General features: G+C 44.9%; 1 protein-coding gene across 1 annotated transcript; it reads right to left on the bottom strand.

The window, feature by feature from the left end:
• Positions 1-1,450: 1,450 nt before the first annotated feature.
• Positions 1,451-27,643, bottom strand: TRPV5 (transient receptor potential cation channel subfamily V member 5). Its single transcript, XM_033193470.1, has 15 exons — positions 27,255-27,643; positions 24,290-24,387; positions 23,999-24,121; positions 23,367-23,504; positions 22,963-23,061; positions 22,632-22,807; positions 22,030-22,176; positions 19,490-19,702; positions 10,298-10,384; positions 10,123-10,199; positions 9,696-9,861; positions 9,449-9,515; positions 7,346-7,614; positions 4,350-4,456; positions 1,451-3,650 (listed from the first exon to the last, which is right to left on the bottom strand). The coding sequence occupies exons 1-15, from the start codon at positions 27,380-27,382 to the stop codon at positions 3,356-3,358; spliced, it is 2,190 nt and encodes a 729-aa protein (XP_033049361.1). The 5' UTR covers positions 27,383-27,643; the 3' UTR covers positions 1,451-3,355.

Below are 27,643 nucleotides of genomic sequence, written 5' to 3'. Positions count from 1 at the left end.
CCAAGATGTATTAAAATTATAAGAATATTACACAATTTTGGAACACATAACAATAGCACATTTATATAAATATATCTCAGAGAAAGTTACACACCATTTTGTATTTGGAAATGCCTCCTGTATGATTTTGACATATCAAATAAGCCAAATATGTCTCTCTTGGACCTTTAAAAGTCAGTTTGAGGTTAAAAGGCTGCATTTAGAATTTAATCTTGAAAGTTAGTCAAACATTAAAAGTTTAAAGCACTTGATATCACAAAATGAGATTATAGGTCATTATAAAGTAGGTCATTTAGCTAAAGTGATAACTCACCAATTAAAAAAGAAAGCAGAAATCTTTACTCCTTGATAAAGAAGAGCTCAGTTTCCTGAAAAACAGGACCTAATAGAGATAGCATGAAGCCAGCTGAATCTGTCTCTCTCCTTCTTTATTTTTTTTGGCAGTTTATTCAAAGGGCAAATGAAAATCTTTTACTATCTCTTAATATTATACAAAAATCTTATTTAAAAGAGAAAACCAAATTTTATTTTTGTATTACTGTATTATTCTAAAACTTTAATATTATAAGCAAATCAATCAAATTTTAGTTAGTTTGATTGTAAGGTAATATTTCCATGAAGCTTTTATAAACTTTACAAATCTGTGTTAAAGAACAGATCAATATTCCAAGAAAATCCTGTTATCCTCACACAGTGCTCAGATTCTGACCCTGCATCAATGTGCTATTTATGTTAATGTTCAACTTGTATAAAATCTAAATAATCCCCTTAAAATTTTAGCCAAACTTGATCACACACAAAATTCCTTTTACAAGATCAACCTTCCAGAAACCTTCTACAACTTGCTTAAACTTTCAGTTTTTGTCCTTTCTGTTAACTTGAAACAATCCTTAAAAATCCTCTAAACTAGAAAAAAACACTTTATCTTAAAAAAGAACCACACTCCCGTGACTTATTTTAACATTTGTTCTCCAAAAAAAAAAAAAAACACATCCTACCTCTTTAATACACATTGTATGTACCTAGTAGTTTTAATTACATTCATTAATTCATAATGTTAACTCTTAGTAATTCTTATTTTAGTGAAAAACCTAGGCAGTAAGCAATTTTAATTACATACCAGGTACACAGGCCAGGACAAAGGACAATATCTGGGGGTAGGCCAAGGGCTCAAATCAAAAGACATGTGAGTTTATAGACAAGTTAAGCAAGCATTAAAAGGATTACAGGGCTAGTGCAGTGGCTCATGCCTGTAATCCCAGCACTTTGGGAGGTCAAGGCAGATGGATTGCTTGAGACCAGGAGTTCAAGACTAGCCACGGGCAACATGGCAAAACCCCATCTCTAAAAAAAATACAAAAATTAGTTGGTTGTGGTGGTGCACACCTGTAGTGCCACCTACTTGGGAGGCTGAGGGGGGGAAGATTACTTGAGCCCAGAAGGTCAAGGCTGCAGTGAGCAGTGATCACACCACTGTACTTCAGCATGGGCAACAGAGCAAGACTCCATCTCAAAAAAAAGGGCTATGAAGCAGAGTTTTAAAGCGCTTCCACTATGAAAAGAATAAAGAAGAATGATGTTGACTGAGCAGTTTTACACACCCTGCCACCACTGTGTCCCAGTGTGTGCGGGCATGTGTATACACATTGTGTGATTCCTCACTGTTGGGCACTCAGTCCTGAGCTAGTGTATCTGAATTAACTGTCTGTGGTTTCACAAATACCACTTACTTCTTTGTTATCCCAGACCACAGTCCTCTGAAAGCTGACATGGCTTTTTGCTAAGGGGGATGATAGGGACTGGGACTAGAAGTATACTGCTGGAGACAAAAGAGAGGCTGCCCATGAGCACCTATAATGGGTGCCCTGGACACATGATTCCCAATTTCCCTCCTGGAGAGGGATGACCCTTCCTCTGTTGTTGCTGTTCCTTTCACAACTCAGTGTGGGGAAAAGGGGATGGGAATGGAGGACGGCTATGTCAGGAGACCAAGCAGGAACTTGTTGCCTCCTGGCACAAGGATGATTAACTGCTAGGGAAAGAGCAGGAGGGTCCTGGAAAAGAAATGATTAGGCCATTCAAATATAGGCCTAATTTACCATACATACACCAGGATGCAAACACTTTAGACTGTGAGCCTCAAAGAGCAAAGATAAGACAATTCAACAACAACAAAAACCTAATTCGAAAATGGACAAATGAACCGAAAAGACATTTCTCCAAGGAAGATATATAAATGTCCAATAAATAGGTGCATAAAAACATGTTCAGTATCATTAGTCATTAGGGAAAGGCAAATCAAAACTACAATGTGAAACCACTTCACACCCATTAGAAGGGAATGTAAAATGGTGAAAGCTATTATGAAAACCAGTATGGCAGTTCCTTATAAAATTAAACATAAGAATTGTCTAGCAATTCCATTTTTAGGTGTATGCCCATAGTATTTGAAAGTAGAAACTTGAACAGATATTTGTATACCATATTCATAGCAGCATTATTCACAACAGCCAAAAGGTAGAAAAACTCAAATGTCCATTGGTAGATGAATAAATAAACAAACTGTCACAGATTTTGGACTAAGATTGCAGAATCCCACTTATATAAGATGCCTAGAATAGTTAATTCATAGACAGAAAGCAGAATATTGGTTATCAGGGGCCGGGGCAGAGAGATAACTGGAGAGTTATTGTTCAATGGGGATTAGAGTTGCAGTTCGGAATGATGAAAATGTTCCATAAATGAATAATGGTGATGGTTACACAACAATGTGAATGTACTTAATGCCACTGAGTGGCACATCTAAAAATGGATAATATGGTAAATTTTATGTGACATGTATTGTGCCCCAATAAAAAATTAAAGAAGGCAAGAATAAAGAGACTATTTTATTGCAGTTGGGGTTTGGTTGCTAAGTGGGGAGAGAGACCTACAGGAGGTTGTGAAAACAAGAAGGGCAACAACCTCTATGCCATGCCTGGCTCTTCCCACATAAGCCCTGGGGAGCCAGAAAAGCCTCACAGCTTACTACTTTCTAGGGTCTGCGTGGGGCAAAAGAGAAATGGTCCTGACATTAATCTAGCATCCCTACTTCATATCTTTAACTGCCAACCTCCTTTTTCCTGAGATGTGGGACTTCCAAGAACCCAGAAAATACGTGAGACAATAGATGACCATTGCCCATTGCCAAAATTCTGATGTGAAATGTGAGGTGTCGCCCTTTCGGGATTGTTCTGTCCCACCCTCCCATGATTAACAGGCACAGAAGTTAGACACATGCATAGGCAGAGGTCTCCGTCTCTGTCCCTGTCCCCAGGCCAACCTGGAGTAAGGTCAAGAGTGACAGCAATGCTAATCAGAAATGGTAGACCTCCTCCCCATCCCCCTCATTAAGGTTCAGTCCAAGATCCAAGTGCCCCAGGGTGTTTTGACGAAGGATCTCCCAGCCTCGGTGACTGCTGCTCTGGGATGTGGTCCGGGATAGGGAGGAATTTGGAAGAGCCAGGGAGGCTCTGGCTAGAGTCCCACTCCCAGGCCCAGAGGGCTGTTTCTCAAATGGATGCTCCTGGTCATCCTCCTTGTCTGAGTTCTTGAACGCTTCCACATAGCGAAGCACTCGCAGAGGATTCTGATCATTGTGGTTCTCAACCCTGATGAGGGGAAAGGGGAAAGGACTCAGTCCAGGTGGGGAGAGATGAGCAGGGGAGAAGTAGAGGTGAACATTTAGAAAGCAGGGTCAAGAGGGAAGGAGAAAGAAGGGAGCAGAGTTGAAACAGGAAGAGTATCGCGGATCAGGTGAAGGGAGGTGATTGGAGGGCAGGCTAACCTGGGATAGAGATAAGGCTGAGCAATCAGGGCTTGCAGGGTGGTAGGTCGCACACAGGTGTGTGTGTGTGTGTGTGTGTGTGGTGTGTGTGTGTGTGTGTTACTAATACATGGGAATGTGAAAGAAAACAGAGCCAACTAATAGATAAGTGTGTCACGAGGATGACGAGATGCAATTCAGGAAGTAAATTTGAGGAGAGAGGAGGGTCACGCCAGGAGATGAGGGCAGAATATGAAGGAGGAAGTTAGATCCAAGCCAAAAGTACACTGAAAATGAAGGTCAGCTCAGAACAAGGTGACAGCAAGTCTGGTAACCCATGCTGACGTCTGAGCATGGACACATGCACACAACCTTTTACACGTGGCTGCCCTGAGGTACACACAGCATTCTTCCTACCCCTCCACTTCAGCTCCCGCCCCCTCCCCTAGACAAGCTAATGCAGGCTCCAGGACACCTGTCGGTCACCCTTGCTTCCGTGGCCTTATACACATCTGCAGTTTTGCATGTGCACACCGTCACTCACCGCAGGAACCAGCGATCCCCCAGCCCGTACTCGCACCCACAGATCCCGGAGCGAGGCCACAGGCAGCGAGGCAGCTTCCGTTCCAGCATCACTGTGGTGGCCACGACCTAGAAGGAGGCAAGAGGTACAGGAAAAACTCTGAAAGAGCCATGAGGTTCAAAGAGGCACTGAGGCCACTGACAAAGGGAACCAAAGGCAACCAGTGAGATAGGACACTAGAGGTCAGTGGTGAGAACAGCCACCTATTCACCCCATAGCCTGTGCCAGGCACCGTGAAACCAGTTTCACTCATCAAGAAATGAAAGAGGATTTTTTGTGAGTGTTTTGAATAAAATAGTGACCCTTACGTTACTATTCAGACTCATGGAAAATGTGTCACTCCAAACTAATCTCAATTTGTTTGTCATATAAAAGCCATGGACCAATTATCTTGATTTAAATAAAATGATTAAATAGAATCTCTGTGATCTTGGGGATGAATTGATACTGTTACTGTTCAGGGAATTTTCAGCAAATTAAATATCCATATCTTAAGAAGGAAAAGGGTTGATTAATGACTGCAAAGTTGGCAGGGAAATTTCTGGTAGCAAGTCCACCACACGTTCTGTCCTTTGCTCAGCCCTCATTAATTACCTAGATGAAACGTGGAAAAGAAGCTTATCAAATATGCCTGTGACACAAAACTGGGAGGGATATGTAATAAGTGGGGCAACAGAAGCAATATAAAATGATATCACTAGGTTGGAAGGCTGGTGTAAAATCATTAACAAGAAATTTAAGTAAATCAAATCTAAGGTCCTACATTTACATTTAGGAAGCTTAGATAAGTGAGTCATAGAACAAAGAAGTGGGTGTGCCAGCTGATCACAAGCTTAATAAGGGCCATTTGTATATTTACTGAACGACCTGACTCTGCTTTACATGCTCTTAGCATTATGTCCAAGTAAGGAAAGTCAAGGTCCCGCTTTGTACCGCATTGCTCCAATCATATTGGAGACTATTCTAGTTTCAAAGGAACCATGATCTATTAGAGCATGAACAAAAGGGTCCAATCAGAATAGATCAGAACCAGGAAGGCTTCCTAACTGAAGGAGTGGCAGTCTTCAAAATAGCAAATTCTTCACCTCATGTTTTTCTACTCCCTATCTTCCTCATTACTCCACACTTCTTTCAGTTTCTTAATTGCACCAAGTTCCCTCCTAGCGCAGGACTTCCAGTCATTCTGTGCTCTTACCCTGGATAGCTGTTCTTCTTTGTCTTGAAAGGAATGTTTATTGTTCTTCCTGAGCCATCATGCAGCCTCGTCCTTCCTCAGGTAACAGCACCCAGTTTTCATTTAGGGAATTGCTGCCTCATCACTTTCAGTGCATTGGTTTGAGTTGACTGGGCTTCACACAGTTCTGCTTCATTAATTTATTTTCCCTCAAACCTCCCCTCCACCACCATCACCAACACCTCCACTATCTAGTCCTTGGTCTTTCCTTAGATTCAATGATGTGCCTATGACCCAAATGTGTTCCCATGAGATGGAACATGGACGGAATTGGCAGAGGGAAAGATGTTCTTTTAAAGCCTACAGTTTTGCCTGGCACCAGGAGCCTCACAGAACACAACATGAGTGGGGCCCTTGGAGCTGCGTATTGCAATGCAGGTCCTCATTCTTTTTGGAGTTTGGAGCTTCTAGAAGTGATCTCACAAACACGATGGGAGAGCTTGCCTTAGAAGAGAGGTCAAAAGAGAGCTGGACAGAGGAATGGATGTAATGTATAAGATGTGGATCTGCATTCTGGCCAGATACCTCTAAAGTTAGTTTAATTCTCTAAACTTCTCATTTACGAGGACTAACACATCCTCCTCCCCCTGTTTAAAAATCTAAAAGTCTGTTTGAGTTTGGTTTTCTGTCCCTGTAGCCAAGAGTCCTAATTGCTACTAACCTTGACCTGCATCCTTTTCCCTCCTTCCTTTTAACTAGCTAGTTCTTGCTCACCTTTGGGTTCTCATCTTAAATGTTGCTCCCTCAGGAAAGCACGTCTTCACCTCCCAGTTCAATTCCTCTGTTGCATCCTCTTCCTAGTACCTTACATTTTCTATGGCACTTTTGCTGCTGTAATTTTACAGCTTTTTGTGAAGTCATTAACTTCACGCCTATCTTTCCAACTAAACCGTCAGCTCCATGAGGGCACAGATGGTGTCTGTTGTGTTAATGCTTATGTCCCTAGCTCCTAGGTGTTTGCCAACACATGGCAGGGTCTAAATGATCATCATTAAATGAGTGAAAAGTCTAAGGGAAAAATGATGGCTATATTCAAATATTTGAATGGTGCTTATATGGAAGAATGTGTTCTATGTTATATGAGAGGGAAAGACTGGGACCAAAGAATGAAATTTTAAGAAGATAGATTTTAGCTCAATGCAACATGAATGTCTAAAAACAAAATCTTTAAAAATATGGGAAAACTCCCTTCTTCCCAACCTCTACCTGAATTTAAAAGATAGTAAGATCCTAATCAGCATTAAAGAAGATATTGAATGACCTTCTGACCAATAAATGATTCTTATGTTAAGTAGGAGGTCAACTTGAGGGCCATTGAGGGTCACTTCTAATTCTAATATTTGTCAGTCTATGATGATATAAAGAAAAGATCATAGAGAAACAGGGATTTATAGAAGCAAATAGAAGATAAGGTCCAAACTGAAAACTGGAATATGCCAGAACAAGGTCACTTCTAGTTCCCACTGGACTCCAGGATCACTCCTAGGTCTACTTTTCACCTGTGAGCAACAACCCCACTTCTTGCCACTATCCTCCATTTAATCCTCCTTCTATCCCTTCCATTTATCCACATGTACCTCAGTTTTATGCAAACCTCTGTTGAGGTGACAGCCTCATTGAGTTTTTCTGTGACTCTTTTAAGAATGATTCACCATAACATTTTCCACTTTGATTTTTCTCTCCATCCCCTGCCTCTTAGCAAGACTAACACAAATAAACCCACCTGGGCCCTCCAGAGCTCATCCCGCTCCTGGGCCACCCTCCAGTGGGTGTCACCCATCATGGCGATGAACAAGTTGAGCATGAGCAGTGTGGCAATGATGGCGAAGGCGAAGTTGACAACGCTGAACATGAAGGGCAAGTCCACATTGTAGTTGGCAGGTGCATCAATAACAGTGAGAAAAAGCTCGAAGGTGCTGAACAGTGCCATGGGGTAGTCATAGAACTGCCCCAAACTGGTTGGGTCCTCTGTCTGGAAAATGATACAGAACGCTGCTCCACCCAGGAAGAGACATGGAGATTGGATAATGGAGTTATCACAATAAGCATGGACATGGTTAGCACTTATTCTATCTCTGATATATATGTATATCTAAATACACTTGCACAGATAATTACATACTAATAAACGTAGTTTCCTGTGTAACTGTCTAACCCTAAGATGTCCTATGATTAAGTTCACCACTCTGGGTAATGGTCATGGTAACAGTCATTTAACAACAACAAAATTGTATGTGTGTGCAGTGTGTGTGTTTGTATGGATAATGGATAATAGGTCACCTAACTGGTTTTTACATTTTAGAAAACCAAATACTTAAAAGGCAAGTTATTATAAGAATGCATGGAATCTTCAACAATTTTTAAAGAACAGAACACATGAACAGGCTAAAAGAAGAGCCCCTTTTTATTTTGATGGCCTCTAGATAACCCTCCATCACTCTGACATTCCCTGAGTGAACCTGAACCAACAGAGGAAATGGATTCCTGCTCAGGGTGGAGCCTACTGGATAGCAGTGAGTGTAATGGAACTTCAGGACAGCACTAGACTGCTTGAAAGCCTCCTCTCTGCATAAGGAGCTGAAGCACAAGGTGATTCTGAGAGCAGAAACAGGGTCCATGACAAAGCATTGCCTCCTTATTTATTTAAGAGAAAAGCAAGTGCATTGACCAATAAGTGATCATTTAGAGAGCTCTGGATAGAGGGCATCTACAGAAAGCCACTCTGCGACCATCACCTCATTTTGTAATCTGTGTTATGTATAGATGTAGATGGCCAGGGAGTGGGAGGAAAGGGTACATAAGGGCTTGGGGTGGAAAACTCCAAACAGGCAGAAAGCCATCGTTTTACTCTTTCACATTTCAGATTTTGGTGGGGGTTTTGTTGTTGTTGTTGTTGTTGTTGGTCTGTTGTTTTGTGGGAATCCCCATTGAACGGGAAATTCCTGAGGATAGTAATGGAGTCCTCTGCACTTAGTCATTGCTTTTTAGAGATGGGAGGGACTCTTAAAGCTCATCTAGTGACTCTTCTTGTCTAATAGATGATCCGTTGCAGACACTGAGGACTGAATTTGAGCTACTGGCCTTTTGCTTTCAGACCTGGGCCTTCCTCTGTCTGCCCCTCCCTAAGGACTCTCTTCTGTTCCTCCACCCACCCTCTCCTTTCCTCTGGCTCTCTCCACCTGCCTATGTTTTCCTGCTGTGCTGTTCCTTTCTTTTGCTCCCTGGCACTTTCACTGGCTGTTCCTTGACTGGGTGCCTGTGTGTCCCTGTTCTCCCAGTCCCTCTTCACAACTCTTCTTTTTTGTTTTCTCTGTCATTCATCAAACTGTCCAAGCTGTTTTTCTGCGTCTCCTGTTTCTAATTCTTTCATATTTTTTCTCAAGTTTAAATGACCACATATAGAAAAAAAGCAAGTTATATGTTGTTGAGTGCTTTATGTTTCCTCTTCTGAATTGTAAACATGGGAGTGTTAAGCATAGCACTATCTCTGTTTGTTCATATGGTTTTATGAGATCCATGACTGGCCAGTCTTTCCTGTTTAATGCCCTGTTCTCACCAAAAGTCTTTTTCTGTCTCTCCTTTAAAGATCGTGCAAGGCAGTTAGTGAATATGAATGTTATTGGCCCTGAACACATGACTTTACCTTCCTAGGCCAACCTGAGTGGCCCCTGGTCTATAAATATGGGTGTGCTTTTAGACTCACCTTCCAACAGGAAAAAAAAAAAAAGCAAAATGAAGTGCAAATGAGAACTGAGAGCAAGAATGAGAGTGAACTTTCTGGAGAACTGGATCTGCTGATCTAGTAGAAGAGGGAATGGTGCCTTACCAGAGGCAAATCCCAAGATAACCACAGCCATCAGCCAGCAGAAACGCATTAGGTCTCCAAAAATCATCTGCAGGAAACAGAGAAGGGAGAAAGAGTGGGATGATTCCTTTTCCACTGCCTCTGAGGAGCTAACGCTAACAGATCAGGAGGCTCCCATGGTTCCACCAGCCCCACTCTACCTCCATCCCTCTGTCTGTCTGGGAAGGTCTTGTGCCTGAGGCAGAGGAAACTTTGGGAAAGCACTGACCTTCTGGATCATGATGGTGAAAGGACCCAGCATCTGGAATCCTCGAGCAAAATACATGACACTGCACCAGCCCAGCACCAGGGCAAAGGACATGGGCACCACCTCCCCATTGGTGTTGGTGAGCCGCATCGCCATGGTCACCAGCACCAGGGAGGCATAGGTGATGCTGGTGGGAGCAGAGAGCAGGGAGTGAGAGACAAGCTGGAACTATTCTAGGTCCCTACAGCACAGTGGTGACTGGGGTGGGACCCACACACTCAGGCTTCGTCTTTACACCTAAAACACACATACAGTTACACCTACAAGTCCACTGGAGAGAAGTGCTTGGAGTGAGAGTGACCCGAGGCCTAGATATCAGAGAGTGAACTGGAGACAGGAAAAGATTCTGGCAAGGAAAGGCAGGGGGCTGGAATGAGGGGATACTCACATGATGACATGGAATGGCCCCCCAAGAATTGTCTGTCCAAAATAGCGAGAGGCACCGACCCTGAAGATGTCTGGGATCTGGGGAAAGGACAGCAAAACAAAAAGACAATGTGTACTGCGGTTCAGTCTGGGCCTTAGATGGGATGGGCTTAGCTTGGACCCCACCTGCACCTCACCTCTAGGAGCAGGATGATCACAGCCCCAATGACGCTCACCAGCTCCCCCACCAGCCTGACGATATCTTCATGTGTCTCATAGGCCTCCTATGTGGGGAAATTCAGAAGAAGTGCTTTCTGATGGGCAAAGAGTCAAATCCTTTTATGCAAATGATTGAAAGCTGCTAAAGTCCATCCAAAATAAAGGAAAGCTCCCCTTCCCACCAGCATCACCCCACCCCCATTGTACTTGCCATTGTGGGTAACTCTGTGACCAAGACAGGAGTCTATGTATCTAAGGTTTAATAGACATCACATATGCTAATGTCTTGAGCTACCATCCAGCAAAATCGCCTTTTCTATAGATGCTTGTAAGCAGAAATTTATGATGCATATACTGAGCAGCTGAGAACACATTTCAGAGCATCAAGTGAGCCAACAGGAAGAGGTATTAGTGGCTTGGGATGGTTTCAGCTATGTGGAAAGTCCACCTTTTCCAAACTCATCATGGCTCCCAGTGGGAAGAATACACTGTAAACATATCACAGAATTCAGGTTCCCTCAGGGGCCCAAAATCTACTACCTCTAGTGAGACCTTGAACCATTCATGGAAAAATCTCTGAACTTGAGGTTTCTCATCTGTAAAATGGAGGCTACAGTGCTTACCTCCCAGAGTCATTGTGAAGCTTACATTAATGATATATTTGCATGAACTTTATAAATCATAAAGCACTACAGATATATTCACTGTGGTTTTATTATGATTTGACATTACGGAAAAGAGCAGAAAAGGGGCTAGAGACACTATGAGGAAGGGTCTCTGCCTATCCTGAGCAGTAGTTGTAGAAGGTACAGTCCGAGGGTCAAGGTGGAATGAAGACCACCCTACTTCAATGCATGTTACTTCATGGTGAAACTTATGCAATATCACAGATGTAGTGCTAGGATCCTACATTAATTATCCTTATCTTTTTGAAGTTATGCGCTCACTTGAAAACATAATAAAAACTGTATACCTTCTTTCTAGAAAACTGTGTTCACATATAGAAAATTCCCACATGATATTGCACAAATAATTTCAACACATGCAAGCAGCCTTTTGACTTTTGGGAGCTCTGTTGTCCAAGGTCACATCTCCTAATAGCGCACCCAAGAAAGGAGTTGAGAGTCCCCTGGGGCCAGCAGGAAAGCTGATGATTTAAGCTGGGGAGAATGTGATCCCTTGTTAGCATAAGAAACAGCAATTATCCCTGCTCTGCTAATCAGCTGGAACCTGTAAGCATCTCTCCAGACGCTACTGCAGCAGCACACGCACCTGTCCAGTGAGAGGCAGCGCTTTTGACATAGGGAACCAAGAGACACTAGGACAGAAGCTTCTGTCTGTGTGTGTGGAGATCTCTGTGGTCTAACAACCTGTGACCAGACATCAGTCAACACTTTTTTTTTTTTTTTTGCTTAAAAAATTGTATGCTCTGTAAGCTTTTCTGACATGTCTCTCTCTTGAGAAACTAGTAAATTTTATTTTATCATATAATAGAAAATTTCTTTTTTTACTTGCTTCCAAAGAATTTCAGAGTTTTTGTTTTGTTTGGTTTTGGTTTTGTCCTCCGCTCTAGCAACTATCTTTGAATTCCTTCTCTTCTCTCCTGAAATTCAGTTCATGGACTGTGTTCTTTTTCTTTATCTTAATGTTTCTATAGCATCTGTCTTTTAATGTAAAACATGCCTACTCCTTCACAGAGTCAGGTAGTGAGTAGGAGGATAAACAACAAATACATTACTTTAGAAACAAAATAACATTAAATATAGAAATAACTACATCTATGCCATATATGTGTCTGTAAAAAATTATTTTTATTTTTAAAATGTTGTGTCTTGATTCAATATGTCTGAAAAAATGCTACCGATCTTTTCTTGCCTCAGGAAGAAAAGAACTACACACATAAGCTGGCGAGGAGGGCTGGGAAGATCAGGGCGCCCCTAGAAGCCAGCCAGGGAGTCACAGCAGCCATTTCTTCAGGAAATGAAAACGTGAAACCCTCTAATGCTGGGGACAATTTTGGTCACCAAATTCTCCTGCTAGGGCTTCCTCTCACCAGTTCAACAGATTTCTTTACAAGTACGCGTTCCCCTTCACAAATTCACTAGGGCGTAACGGAGGTGTTCAGAAACCCCAATTTTTTGCCTCTGCATTACCTGGGATCTGACTGACCTAGAGAAGCTGCCTCCAGCACTCTGTCCCTGGGGTCCTTATCCTTAAACCAGGCTGCAAAGTGCCACAGACTCCTGAGAGCCCCCTTCCTTGCTGTTCTCCAAGACCAGAATACAAACCCTTCTGTAGGGTTTTGTTTGCTTTGTTTTATAAACTACTGTCTCTGGAAAACAAAAATAATATATGTGTGTAAAAGTTGCAATATAAATAATGATAATAGTGGGCTTTTAAAGCACTTTGATTTTCTTTAGATTTTCTGGGCAGCTCCAGTGTTTCACACTGACATATAATGTTAGCTCTTGCTTTAGAATAGATACTCTTTGCAAAGGTAAGGAAGATTTCAGTATTTCAGAGATGGAAAGGGGCATTAAATTGAAGTGAAAATAGGCTTCCCTTTTAATTAACCACCTTGCACCCCTAGAATTAAATCCTAAGCCCAAACTGGTGATGGATGCTTCTTTTAATTTTTAAAATTCTATTCTTTGGGAATTGCATTCAAGACTTTTTTTTTTTTCTAGATTGAGATGCTGATTCACAACTCTCTAGATTTAGGGTCCTTATGAAAACACTGTTTCCTGGTTATGTTTGGCAAAGTAAATTATCAGGGCACCCATTCTCCAGTCCTACTCGTTCAGTTCCCAATTCTCTCTGACATGTTCTCCTTTTCCTTGGTTAACAGAACTACTGCCCCAGGGCAAACCTATGCCATCTACCATCCAGTTTACCCTACATCTATTTCCGCTTTTTCAACCCACCCCCTACAATGCTTCTGAATTGATCTTTCTGAAACAGAGATATCATCCTGAGACTTCTCTGTTTAACATCATTGCTAGCTCCCCAATGCCTTCAGAATAGAAATGCAGGAGCGGTGGCAGTGGAGGGTGCTCTTTAATCTTTATCATCATAGAAATTCACTAGATAATGTCTAGATCTGATTAGCAATTAGAGATAGAAGCATTTGATTCCAGGGATGCGGAGGTGATGACAGGAAGGAAGAGCTAAAAGAAAGAAAAACTGGTTGTCCTCTGTGAGTAAGACATGGGTGAGAAGGAGGGGTTGTCCAGGATGCAGTTGCTCTCTATCAGATCTGCCACTTGATTTGTAAGTCATGAGCACGATGTACATCATTTTCTTTTAATTAGGAAAGCTCAGTGTGAGATAAGAATGTAAAAAATAAAACCAGAGTACCAAACGGGATGTACAAAATCCTCGCTACTATGGCCCCTGCCCTGTGTCCTCATACCCTGTGTGAGCTCCGGCCACATTGAGCTATTGGGGTTCTGGGTTGCTAAGTCGGGACTCTGCGCAGGCTGTGCCACTTTGTCAGAATGCCTTCCTCCACCATGTTGACCTGGCTCATCCTCACCAATGCCTCAAGACTCAGGTCAGGCCAACACTCCTCCTGGGCCTCCTTTCCTGCCCCTCCATGCCCAGGTCATATGTCTCTCCTGGGACATGTGGGGCTGCTGCGTATTGACAGCCCTCTCCCATCACACTGAAAGTGTCCGGGTACCCCATGTCTCACCATAGTAGTCTTAGAGCTTCCTGAGGGCAGGGATGCCTCCCTCCTACTTTTTATCCACAAATGCACACAATGTGGTAGGCACTCAATTGGTAAGAAATGAAAGAAGGAAGGAGAAAAAGGAGAGAGGAGACAGCAGGTGCAAGCTGAGCACTGCCTAAGAGTGCAGAAGTGTGGTAAGGAGGACAGGAAGCGGGGATGGAGAGACCTATCTGGAGGCCTAAGAGGAAAAGAATGATAACTAATTGTGCTTTTCTGAAATTTTCAGATTCCTAGATCAAGGTCACCTAAGCAGACCTGGCTAACAATGCACAGAGAAAATACTCCAATCCACCCCTTTAAAAATAAATATCATCTAACAATGACTGGAATTTTTTACTCCACAACATGGCTTGCAATTTAAGGAGCTATCAACAACCAAATCCCCTATGCAGGCTGGCATTTATACATCACTGAGAATTGTCCTAATGAGATTTGCTCTCACTTCCCAGCCAGCTGAGTTCATGGCCTTGAAGGGAATGCCCAGAAGGAGTGGGCACAGCAATGCCTGGGGCACTACTGGGTCGTAAGGGCCAGGGATGTACCATGAGGAAAGGATGGGGAACATAGGCCACCCCAGTGGGAAGTGGGAAGGCCCCAGAACAAGTTGTCAAGCCCAGCTCTAGACCTTTCTCCTTCCCATGATCCCAGACTTGCGAAGGGATGAAGTTCTCAGAGAAAGCTCTGCTAGCTCTTATGAAGAGCTTCTCCAATTTCCTAACTGGACATGAGTTCCTAACCAGGACTGCCCATCAGAATCAAGTGGTAAGTCTTTGTCACAACACACATGTCCAGGCCGACCCTGGGTTAATTTGGAGCAAGAACCTGGCATTTTCTTGAAAAGTTCTGTAGGTGTTTTGGACGTGTACCCCAAGTTGAGAACCGCTGGGCCATAAAGAGAGAGAGAGATCTGGTTCCCATGTAAGTCAAACTGCCTTCCAAGGGTGAATTTCATGTCCCAGTCTCTGCATTTACTCAGGGGGATTGGCTTGGGAGATTACCCCTTTCTTCTGAAGAGTCTTCACCCATTCCCACAGAAGTATGACTTGCCTTATATGCCAGTAGGTTAACCCCATCAAAAAATAGTGCCAATTATCAGAACTGGAGAAGAGCCAGTAGCTCACTATCTGGGGGAGGGAATCCTTCTTTATCTGATCCCCTCCCACAGCACTTCTCAAGTGCCTCTAATCCTGACAGGGAAAGATGAGATGTGTAAATACAAGTGAGTGTGGCAAGCCCTGGCTAGCCAAGAGAGAAGACTGGGACCTAGCACATAACTCTGGAGGGAGAAATGGCCTTGTCTGGTGTGTAAAGGTGAGGATTCTGAAAGGAAGCAGACCTGCAGCCCAATCCCAGTGCTGCCCTTGCTAGCTCAGTGTCTTTGCCAAAGTATTCAACCTCTCTTGACCTCAGATTCACCATCTTTAAAGTGGTGATGATTGTATTTACTTGTTAGGATTTATATGAAGATTAAATGATAGAATAATGCTTTGTCACTCAAAATATGGTCCACAGAATCACAACATTGGCCTCCCCTGGCAACTTACTGGAAATGCCAAGTCTCAGATCCCACCCGGCCTTACTGTCAGAATCCACATTTTAATAAGGCCACTTTAGTAAGTGCTGGGATTACAGGCGTGAGCCACCATTATTTTTTGCTTGCTAAACTGTAATAGCCTCCTGACTGGTCTCCCCATGTCCTTCCTACCACCCCCCACATCTGTTATTCACCATGCAAGCACAGTAATTTTTCTAAAACAAAAATTACTCTGTAAGTTCCCCTGTTTAAAATCCTTCTGACTTCCCATTACCCTGGGGATAAAGCGTAAAATCCTCAGCATGGCCTTTAAGACCCTACATAAATTGGGAAGGATCTGTCTGGACAACTTCACCTGGAGGTACCCACCCCAGCTCCCTGTGCTCTGGTGAATCTTCTTTCAGTTCCTAGACTTTGGTGAGGTTATTCCTGCCTTGAGGCCTTTGAATATGCATTCTTTCTGTCTAGAACTCTCTTTTCACAATGAATTCATACTTAGATCTCAGCTCAGTCATCTTTCTCAGAAGCAGTCTTTGGCCTCCCAGAGGGACCAGGCCCCTGCTATAAGTTTTTCTTCCCACTCTGTGCTTTTCTCATTATAAGAAAAAAATAACATTGATGCCAACAGTCACAGATTATAATGAAGTATCTATTTGTATGATCATTTGATTAATATAAACCAGTCTGCAGACTCCAAGAAAGCAGAGATTATGTGTGTTTTGCTCAGACTATGGTTGTTGAATTTCCATCACCTGAAACAGTTGTTTGGCCTGTATGAGGCTCTCAATAATAGTTTATTTAATTAATGGATTAGCAAAATATTTCTGGGAAAGAGAAAAGCAAAGGAGGGCTCAAGAGAATCTTTTTCAAAAGTCAAAAAGGAGATGTGACAAGAAATTTGAACCCCCTGCTGAACAGTACTCCAGGAATCTAAATGACCAGAGCGGTGGGCCTAGGACTGGAAAGGCAGAGCTACACTGACCTCAAAGATGGAAGCCAGGGGTTCTCAACCCTGGCAGAACACTTGGCTCACTCAAAGAGTTTCTTAAAAATACTGAGGCCAGAGCCTCAGCTTCAGACATTCTAACTTATTAGGTCTAGGGTGTAGCCTAGTTATTTTACTAGCTTCCTAGGTTTCTAGCATGCAGCCTGGGTTAAAAATCACAGATCTAGCACGAAGTAAGATTTTCATAAGGTCAAACAACTATTAAATTTCAGAGTTAGGGCTAAAACCTGAGCTGCTGGACTCCTGGACTTTGAACATTTTACTCACCTAGAAATCTAAGAGAACTAGTACTATCGTGCGTGCTGCTCTGCCTAAACCAAGTAGAAATATATGGAGATAGAAGTTAACTCAAATTAATAGAGTTCTGGGAGATCTCTAGTAAAGCAGAACTTTAACAACTGAGCAACGAGGCACCTTAGAGTCATTAAGATGTCCCCCAAATTGGACAGAAATAAACTAACTCCAGCTTTACAAACATCAGCTTTTGTGTAGTTTTTGTTAACTTATACAGAGGAATTTGTTTTCTCTCACCTGTTCTGACGTGGTGGTGTTGCACTACTCTCATAAAATCCAAGATATTAAACTAGAAAGGACCTTAGGGGTCCTGGAGCCCAGTGATTTCCACAGATCCCAAGAGATCTGCAGAGGAAGTCCTGAAGTGACTGAGATCCCTGTGATCCCAGAGTTATTAATATAATTGGACAGTAAAGTATTCATTCATCTAAGAAAAAGCTCCACCAGCTAACGAATATGTCAACAATTGCATGCGTCAAATCAAGACACTGTATTTGTGCGTTTTCATTTTTTCTAAGACTTTCATGTAAGAAAACAGCAGGGGAAAAAAAAGGAATTTCCTATTATTTAACAAATCTGGTGCACTGTGAAAACAGAATCTTTCAAATCACGATGATAAGTTTAGAAGCCTCGGATCTAATCCAAATGGGCTTACTACTGAATAAGAAGAACATAGTCATCCCATGAATCAGGTCCAGGGCTCAAAGCATAGGGACTTTTCACTAGCGTTCTTTGTTATCTAACCCTTTCCAGCAGCATTCTCAATCCTCTTACCCACCCACTTCTCCAACAAGAAAAGAATATCTGAAAGTCCAAAGTCTTCTCTTTGAGCTGAAGTGGCTTTCACTGAAGCAGAAAGCAAAAGGGTATAAATGCCAAGGTTCAAGAAGAAAGGTAGAAGAAAGAAAGAAAGAAGGATGGGTCAGGTGTTCAGCTATAATTATGCTTCTGAGTCCTGAAGCAAAGGAGGTGATCTTCTAAATATAGAATATCTGGATCAAATGAACACGTTTGTACATAACTAGCCCGGTCCCAAAGAGATAGAGACACACAGGAAGGAGATTTTTGGTCATCAGTGGCTCAGCATTGCCCACCTTTTAACGCAGAGTCCTGTCTACATTTGAAATGCAGAAAATCTCCAAGTAAGTTTAAGACAAAGGAAGGTTGGAGAAGACACATCTGAGGACATAGAGCCAGGAGCACTGGAAAAGTCCAGCAATCCCCACCTTATTTTGTTTTCTCAATCTCTAATTATTCGTCCCTCCACTTGCCATCTCCTAACTGTCCTTATCTCCCTCATGTCTCCATGCCAGGGACAACTTTTGTGCCTAGACTGAGATGTATGGAGCACAATTGCTTCCAGCATCTCTAACACATTCAGGCTTGTCTTCCCCAGGCAGCAAGCCCTACTTGGTGAGAGGTTGTGGATCTGGACACACGACACACTGCATATATATATATAGGCAATTCTAGAAACAGGAGAGATGGAGTGTCTCTACCTGTCATGGGGTTCATTGGGGCTCTTTGCCCTGTTCTCTGTGCATACCACTGTCTTTGGTCTAAACCAACTCAGGGTTTTTGCTTCTTGGCTATAGAAAGTTTATATTCTCTTTCTGACCCAAACTACCCTGCTTCCTAGTCCAGGCTGAGCTATACCTATGACTGCTCTCTCCTGCATTGAGATAAATCTCCAATCACTTAGTTCTCACTTGCTTTGCAAAATTCTTTCTCCTGGTCTTTTGCTTTCTGCTACATACCTACATCACCTGCTGGGTATTTTCAGCTCACCAGGACAAAAATTTTAGTAATCCACAAAGACTCAACCCCCCAAATGTAGCTATATTTGTTCAATATATATATTCAGAAGTGCTCATTAGAGTCTACCCTTTGTGTTGCACTAAAAGGAGGGTTTACTTTCTTCAACAGCAGATTTCTGTATTTACTCTGTACCTCTAATAAGTCTTCTACCTCACCCTAGTTTTCCCTTGGCCACCACAACACAGAATGGCAGGCCCACAACAATAAATGCAGCCTCAGAGAGTATTTACTTCAACCTGATATCCAATCCAGACATCCTTCTGCAGAGTGTCTGAAAGGCAGTCAGACAGCTGACACATTATTCCCATGGGCCCATACAGACAGCACACAGAAGAGGATGCAGGCCAGCAGGCTGTTTGTGTTGCCCCAACACAACAAAAATGGACTCAGAAATGGACTTGGAGCACAATTTTCCTCCTTGGAGCAATAGAGTTTACCTTGAACATCCCACTACAAAACCCTGATCCTTTTTGTAAATTACCAAAAAATTTCACAAAAGCACAGGCTTACTCGTGCCAAGCACACTTTCAAAGTTTGTGTGAGAAAATCCACAGCTCCCTGGACAAATGCTCTTGTGCTCATTAAACTCCATCTCTGGCCTCTTGGTCTCATGTCTAATTTCTACATGAGACCTCTTGGTCTCATGTCTAATGTCTCCTGGGTGTTTAGGAGCCTAAACCTTCTGGAACCCAGAAAGTGGCATTGTCCCTGAGCAACATGGCTTCATTTCCAGCACCATCACCCCATGATGCAATTTCCTTTCATCCCCTTCCAAGGAGAATCACCTGTAGTAGTTTTTGCTGGAGGATGGTGATGTCTCGAGAATCAGTGCGGTTGCCACCACGAAACTTAAGGGGGCGGTAGACGCAGCATGTGGTAAAGCAGATCATGTACAGCAGGTACAAGGCAGCCAGGATGCAGAAGTACGGCCGGCCATATTTGTTCCACTTGAAGCTCACCAGCTCCTTCACTGGGGTCTGTTCCAGAATTTGGCGAGCCTGTCATGGAAGTAGAGTGAAACTTGGGATGACCAACACAGAAGGATGTTGTTTAACCTACTGGGTACCAGAAGAGGCAGGGCGGCAACCATCACTTATTCAGCTCATCAGTCACTTCTTTGACGGACAACTAGTATATTTCTCACATATGGCTGGGCCTTGTGCTAGTGATACAGGAAAACGATTATAGCAGTAACCACGAGGCACCATAGCACCAAAGAGGATTTAAAGGATGAGTAGTAGTTAGTTGAGTAAAGGGAGAGTTAGGAAAGATCATACCATAAGGTAGCAGCAGTTGCCAGGTCAGGAAGGTCCGAGAAACCATTGCCCATTTGCAGTTGAGATGCGGTTGGGGAGAGGGGAGAATCTATTGGGAGTAGTAGTCAGAAATGATAATGACTGAGGAAGAAAAGGGCCAGATCATTATGCATCGTAAACGCCAAGGTAAGAAGTTTGTATTTTTGTTTTTTTCTAAATATAACAGAAAGCAACTGGGGAGTTCAAGCAGGGAAGTGGTCAGATTTGCTCTAGAAGTATTGTTGGGCTGGAAAGAAGCAATGGAGGTTACAGGCAGTAGGATGTGGCAGGGTGGGATGGTGCTCTGATATAAGCAGCCAGTGAGATGTTAAAGATACACAGGAGAGGGGATGATGGATGGGAGGAGGCATCTGAGAAATTAGAAAGAGGCAGATTCAAAGCGCAGTAGAGTGGTTAGCCGTTAACAGCATGAATACCTTTTCTATTGAAGCTGGAGGGGAGAAGAGAGACAGTGGGCAGTTTCCAGACATGCCTGGCAGTGTAGGGCAGGAAGCTGAAGGATCCCCAGTCAGAAAGCCTCTAGTTTGTCCTAAGGCAGGAGTCTAGGTCTTCTGAACTACAGCTGAAGGTAGTGAAGGATGTGAAAGGGAGCTAGAAAGGAAGATTTACGAAGGAAAAAAGCAAGTGGCCCAAGACATGTATGAAACCTGCTGGAGAATATTGAGAATAGCTTAAATCAAAGACCAAGGATGTGTGGTGGAGATATCCACACAGTGGGATTGTGCTTTCAATACCTAAGAAATCCTGCTCAAGGTGTATCTGTTTCCAGGGATATTCTCTGAGGAAGATCTCACAAACTGGCCACTCAACTTTTCTTCTATTCATTAGTATTAATAATCATTCATGTTTTCTGGCTCTATAAAGGTTCCTGGGAAATTCTCACATGGCAGATAAAAAGCAAAAACCATATCTTGGCACTCTCATGGAGTGTCCTGAAACCTGGAAGTCTTTTCTCCTCTCTACTGCAGTCTTCAGCAAATTTTCCTTTCCCTCACATCACTCAACCCAGCATTGTTGAATGGTCTATATGTTGCTCCCTCTCTAAAAAGCTCTTTCTTTTCTCATCTTCTTGGTGACTCCCAATTTTTCCTTGAAGATCCAGCCCCAGCATTTCCTCTGTGACATCTTCTCTGGTCTGTCCAAGCCAAATTAACTCTACCTCAATGTGGCTGTCTGCATGCATGGTACACACAACTATTATGGCATATGTCATACTCTGTTGCAATTATTCAGGGCAGGGACTGAGAATTGAGGAAGTTGATGAACAAGAACTGTGTTGTATTTATTTCTGTATTGTTTGTTTCTTGTGTAGTGCCTGACACACAGCAGATGTTCAATATGCTTGCATTAGTCCATTCTCACATTACTATAAAGAACTACCTGGCACTGAGTAATTTATAAATAAAAAAGGTTTAATTGGCTCATGGTTCTGCAGGCTGTACAGGTTCTGGAGAGGCCTGAGGAAATGTACAATCAGGGAAAAAGGCCAAGGAGAAAGCAGGCACATCCTACATGGCCGGGGCAGGAGGAAGAGAGAGCAGGCGGAGTGCCACGCACTTTTAAACAACCAGATCTTGTGAAAACTCACTATCACGAGAGCATCAAGAGGGAAGTCTGCCCCCAAGAACCAATCACCTCCCACCAGGCCCCTTCTCCAACACTGAGGATTACAATTCGACATGAAATTTTTGCATTTGGACACAAATGCAAACCATATCAATGCTGAACCAATGAATGAATATGAGGAAACAACTCTTATTTGGAGTTTATCATCTGAAATGTTAGAATGAGAAAGGTAGGTAGAAGGGACTGGAGCTAAGCAGAGAGACAGGGGATTCAGGAGAGGAGTGTGCATTGGACTTTTCCCCAGGTCCCAGGAGACTATTCTCATCTCCACCTATTAAAAGGCTGGGAAGTGCCTCGGGCCCAGGATCTTAGTAAGTGGACAGAATCTGCACAAACACTAAATTCCTTCACATGACAGCCCTGATCCTCCTTGGCATCCATACCTCTCGTTTATCAGAGGAGACCACAAGCTCTAGGAAGGACAGTTCCTCTCCCCAGGAGTCGATCTCTGTGAGGTCGTAGAGAATGGAAGTCAGGGGTCCATATGTCCACTGGATGTGCCTCCGCTTCTGCATCAGGTGCTGGAACATCTGTGAGACCACCAGGATGAGTGAGGGGGCCAACGTGTGAGAAGGTGGTCAAGGGGAACAACTCCATTGCATGGAGCCAGTTGCCCACCCCTTCAGACAGACAGGCAGTGGGAATCAGCAAACCTCTGCATCTACAAGCTTCCCCTTTTTTGTCATCTTTCCTGCTTCACAACCCCAGAAAGCTCAGAAAGAAGAAAATAGGCAAAGGAAGCTAGAGCTTTGGGTTACCATAGCACATGCGTTAACGTGAGGTTCTCAAATCCTCTTGAGCCAAGGAACATGAAGCTCAAGATTTCAGTGGTGGAATAGGAAGCAAGGGACCACCATCCCTTTGAGGAGTTTGGGGAAAAGAGATTTTAGAGAAAGGTGGATCCTTCACCTCTATTTCTCCCAGGGCCAGGGGGTAGGTTGAGGGTCATTAGAAAGACACCTCAGGGATGGGGAGTGTCTCTCACCACAGTGTTACCCTCCACTGCAGCCAGCTTGAAGGGGGTGAGACCCTGGTGATTGGGCACGAGGTCCAGGGGCTGCAGGTGGTCCCCATGTCCATCGTAGGACAGCAGCAGGTTGTACATCTGGCAGGCAAAGGTTTTGTTGGGCTGGAGGATGAGGATGTGTAACACTGTGTTTCCTGGGGAGGACACAGGGTATCATGTGGCCACTGGCCTAAAGTCCCTGATGTCCCCATCCCCACCCTGGGGTCTTCCTGAAGGTCTCAGTCCCTCTCCTCACCCTGCCCCTCACTCCCTGCAGCATCTCAGCTCCCCTCCCCATCCCAGCTCTTACCCAGGGAGTCCTGGGCCCGGATGTCAGCTCCATGCTCAATGAGGAGCCGCACGATCTCCTCGCTGTTCACACAGGCAGCAAAGGACAAAGGGTGCTCCCCTGTGGACACAGAGAGATCCATGGCAGGAGAGCGCAGGATGGCAGGATCGGATGGGCAGTCTCCCCCAAGTAATGGCCTCCTCCTCATCCCCCACATCTCAGCTCTAGGCTGAGGGATACTCCTCCAGCAGAACCAGAGGAAGGATCATTAGGGGAATTGGCCTCTGGCTTAATTAAGCCCTAGAAGGGCTGCCCATCCCAGCTGCCCAACAGATGGAGCTGAAGGCAGGAACCTCCTGCCCTGGCTCCCTCTGCCTTGCCCGCCTCTCCAACCAACCATCCTCCAAGCCCAACCCTGCTCTCACCAAAATAGAAGAGGTTGCGGGGACTATGGCAGAAGGCAGTGCCTGTGACTCTGGCAGAGACACTGGCCCTGTGGGAGAGCAGGGCTCGCACCAGGTTCACGTTCTGGTTCACAACAGCGATGTGCAGTGCAGTCTGACCTGGCCCAGAGACGGCCATCATCAGGGGTCTGCCTCTGTCCCCAGTTCTCTCAGGGACACAGCATCCCCCACCATCCCTCTCAGGACGTTCCTGATAGATCTTTGCATAGACTTGTGCCCTGGATTTGGCAGGGTGGCCTGGGACTGAGGGTAATTTGTCCTTCAGGCTGCTCTGCTCATTGACCCACCCCTCAGTTATTGTTAGCCTGTAGGGGATTGCTATGAATACAATTGTTCTCGTGTTGCTATGAGAGAAAGAAATTGAGATAGGTCCTACAGGGACTGTGGGAGGATGGAAAGGAAATGCTAAAGGAAGCCACAGATTGGTAAAAGCCAAGACCAAGACAGTTGCATTTCTCCCAACTCAACTGAGCCTGTTCTCCTGACCCTCTATCACCCCACCCCAACCCATCCTTCAGAAGCCAATTTTAAGAGACAACAGCACACCTTCCATCTCAAAGCTTCCGCCTTGAATTACTGTGTAGCCTCCTTACCTGCAAAAGCCTCACATGTGGTGGGCTCAGAGACCAACTCTGGGGCAGCCTTCATCAGCACCCAGGCTGCCTCCAAGTTGTCATAGAGGGCTGCTATGTGCAGCGCCGTCTCCCCCAGGGCTCCTGGAGTAGAGTAAGACAGAAACGTTAGACACTTTTCAGATTCCCTTGAGGAAGGGGCCTCAGGCTCCAGAGACACCCTCCAAGGCCCCATTTCACAAAGTCGAAGTCTTGGGGAGGAGGGGTAGGTGCTTCTGCTCCCACCTCCATCCTATTAAATCCAGATCCCACCTCTTTGTCGAACGTCACAGGTGCGGTCCAGTAGAAGTTGCCTAAGAACAGACAGGTCATTTTCCTTGGCTGCTCGAAGCAGTGGAGACTCTAGAATCCTGGGGAAAGGTGAATGTGAGTTTGGAAGAGACAGAGCAGAATGAGGCCAAGGGCAAAGGGGATCTGAGACATTCTTTAAGACCAATGTGACTCACACAGTGTGCAGTGACAAATTGGAAAGAAGTGCCTACTGGACTCGAATGACCAAGGGTGGACTTGGGCAAGGGTCAGCCCCAGAGCCTTCCTTGCAATTCACTTCATGGTGATTCTCCTGAGAGGGTGGCCCCTGAAGCTCTGCTGGAGGGGAAGAGTTAATAGGAAGAGAACCTGTGGTCTGGAAAGAGTGGTGTGAGAGTCTCTGAGAAGAGACCCTAGGCTTGGCTGAACTCATCTAACCAGAGTAACCGTCTCAGATCCTGGATAGTTGGAGAGCGGGACAGAGGGCACTTCCATCTGCAGTCCCCCTGCTCTTGGGCCTGCTGAACCTACTGTCTTTAACCAAGGGGAGTTTGGGACACCAAAACAGAGAGGGAGGAGGAATGGACCGACTGCTAGATCTTTCTTAGGCATTTTCAAATTTGTGAGGCACTAAAGTTCTGACTATTCCCTCAGGCTTTTTTTTTTTTTTTTTTTTTTGAGGCAGGGTCTTGCTCTGTTGCCCAGGCTGGAGTGCAGTGGTACGATCTCAGCTAACTGCAGCCTCTGCCTCCCAGGTTCAAGCAATTCTCGTGCCTCAGTCTCTCGAGTAGCTGGGATTACAGGCACGCACCACCACGCCCAGCTAATTTTTTGTATTTTTAGTAGAGACGGGGTTTTGCCATGTTGACCAGGCTGATCTCAAACTCCTGAGCTCAGGCAATCCGCCCGTCTCAGCCTCCCAAAGTGCTGAGATTACACTGCGCACAGCCTCCTCCAGTTATTTAGATACAGGTCCCTGCAGGGGGTGGAGAGTTGTGGGGTGAGTTACAGGGTATCTGTTTCTTCTGCGTGACACCCTTAGATGCAAGGGTCTAAACAACTTGTTTATTTGGGTGTCTCAAGGCAAAACAGGTTGAGATATTCATTCTACAGGACCTCTATTAATCTTTGTTTCTACCACACCCAGATTTGAATCCAACAAGAGATAAAACTGGAACCTCTCTGACTAGACATATGTGTATTTGTCCCAAAGACAAGCACAGGGTGTGGGGAGAAGAACAGAAAGGACAGGCCAATAAGTGGCTCCTCTGAGGTCCCCACCTCCAAATCCTTCTCTTCCAATAGCCCCAGGAGCCAGAGAGAAAATATGTTTTTATTTTATTTATTTATTTATTTATTTTTGAGACAGAGTCTCACTCTATCACCCAGACTGGAGTGCAGTGGTGTGATCTCAACTCACTGCAACCTCCGCCTCCCAGGTTCAAGCGATTCTCCTGCCTCAGCCTCCCAAGTAGATGGAACTACAGATTCCCACTACCATGCCTGACTAATTTTTTATTTTTGGTAGACACGGGGTTTCACCATGTTGGCCAGGCTGGTCTCGAACTCCTGACCTCAGGTGATCCACCCACCTCAGCCTCCCAAAGTGCTGGGATTACAGGTGTGAGCCACTGCACCCAGCCAAAGTGTTTTCATTTAAAGAAGAAGCTTTTAATCTAAAGTTGGGGCCTGGGTTTACCTGTTAGAGCAGTGCTCCTAGGAAGGGCCATTGTGAGGAGTCAGTTCCCTGCCCCTTCTCACCCAGGGAATCAGTCCCAGGGAGCCCAGTGTCCCTGACCAGCCCAGAGTGATCAGGGCTGAGATTGCAAACTCATCCCCTTCCTGAGGCCACTGCACAAAGAAAGTCCTTGCCTCCCTGGCCCTCTAGCCCCACTGCCCCTCTGCAGAGGGTCCAGATTTGGGCTGGAGGCTCACTTTCTCAGAGACCCAGGGGTCCCACTCTAAAGCAGTAAGGTGAAAATTCCACTGCAGGTATTGGATGGGGAGGTGAGGAAGCAGAGGGCTTGCCAGTATGAGGGCTCAGAGGGACTTGGGACCAGGCCCAATGTAAACCTGCAAATGCAGGACCCCTTGTTCAAAATTATTAAGAATTTGAAGACGAGGACAGCAGGGCATTGAACCAAGCACAGGAATCTTCTGGAGTACAGGGGAGACCTTTGTGACTGCTAATGTCTGCTCATCAACCTCACCCCTCAGACAGCTCTTGGGCGAGAGGCAAGCCCCAAAACACTTGGAGGCAGAAGCTGCCCACAGGATTCGTCCCTGCCCCAGCTGCTCTTCCTGGGACTGGACCTCAGGGCTAAGCCATGAAATGATTTACCTGCAGGTGTGCTAGCCCTGCCCGAACTGAGAGCTCTCCAGGAGCAGGCACAAGTCTCATTCAATCTTTGTGTCATTGGGACCTAGCACCCTTCTGCACACAGTAGACTCAATAAAAGGCAGATGGACTGAACTCAGAACCCTCCAGTGTCACCTGAGCTGCCCTCCTCAGCTGGTCAGCACCCAGTGTTACCCCAAACAAAGCTCTCCTCCCCTTTCCCACACAATCCACTTTCATTCAAATGAATGGTGTTTTCTCATCATGATTCCACCACACATAGGAGTGCCTCCCTTCTCCAGCAGCCTGCTTCTGCCTGCCCTATCCATCCCACACACCCTGGCTTCTTCCCTCTGGTCCTTTTTGGTCCTCTCACTCCCCCTCGGCTGTCATTCTGCCTCTGTCCTTAGGTCTACCCTCAAGATTTCCCTGTGTGGCCCAAAGTCACGTCCTCCACCACCACTAAAAGGGGCCAGCTGGGATTCCATAATTGGGTGGGCTGGAAGGAAAGGGTGTGTCCAAGTGGCTGGCACTGAATTCTGGGGTGCTCTATTCGGGAAGCAGGCCCAGGTGGGTCAGAAGGTATGATGATCACAGCGGTAGGGCCATGAATCCTTCTGGGAAGCCTACCTCTTCTGCTGCAGCATATGAAGCTTGTCCAGGTGCTGGTCCCAGTCTTGTTCTCTGACAAGAAAGGAGGGCAGAAGCTTCTGGAGTTGGCTCCTAGGCCCTTCTGCCTTAGATAGAAAACCCCCCATGCTTCTCCTTGCAGGCACTGGCAGATTATAGAAATGTGGTGAAAGAAACAGGTCTAGGATGACAGCAACTGAGAAAGAGATGGGGTCTGTTTGGGGCTGTTACTCTGAGTTTATCTCCTGTATGACTTGTGTATGCAGCATGCAGCTTGTGGGTGTGTGTGTGCATGCAGTACGTGGGTTGTGAGGTGTGCGTGTATGCACAGTGTGTGGCTGTGGTGTGTGTGTGTGCATGCAGTGTGTGGTTGTGAGGTGGTGTGTCTG

Source organism: Trachypithecus francoisi, unplaced genomic scaffold (assembly GCF_009764315.1).
Source record: "Trachypithecus francoisi isolate TF-2019V2 unplaced genomic scaffold, Tfra_2.0 Lachesis_group4, whole genome shotgun sequence".
Taxonomy (NCBI): domain Eukaryota; kingdom Metazoa; phylum Chordata; class Mammalia; order Primates; family Cercopithecidae; genus Trachypithecus; species Trachypithecus francoisi.
Note: the sequence above shows the minus strand (reverse complement) of the source record. Positions and strands in the feature narration are given on the sequence as shown.

What these genes read in the sequence shown, in the direction of transcription:
- TRPV5 (XM_033193470.1), bottom strand. Translation starts at nt 27,382, where the DNA reads ATGGGGGGTTTTCTATCTAAGGCAGAAGGGCCTAGGAGCCAACTCCAG. An exon ending in CTGTGACGTTCGACAAAGAG is followed by an intron (nt 24,122 to 24,289) that starts GTGGGATCTGGA and finishes ACTCTACTCCAG; the next exon opens with GAGCCCTGGGGGAGACGGCG. An exon ending in TCTCCTCTGATAAACGAGAG is followed by an intron (nt 19,703 to 22,029) that starts GTATGGATGCCA and finishes CTTCCATGACAG; the next exon opens with GCTCGCCAAATTCTGGAACA.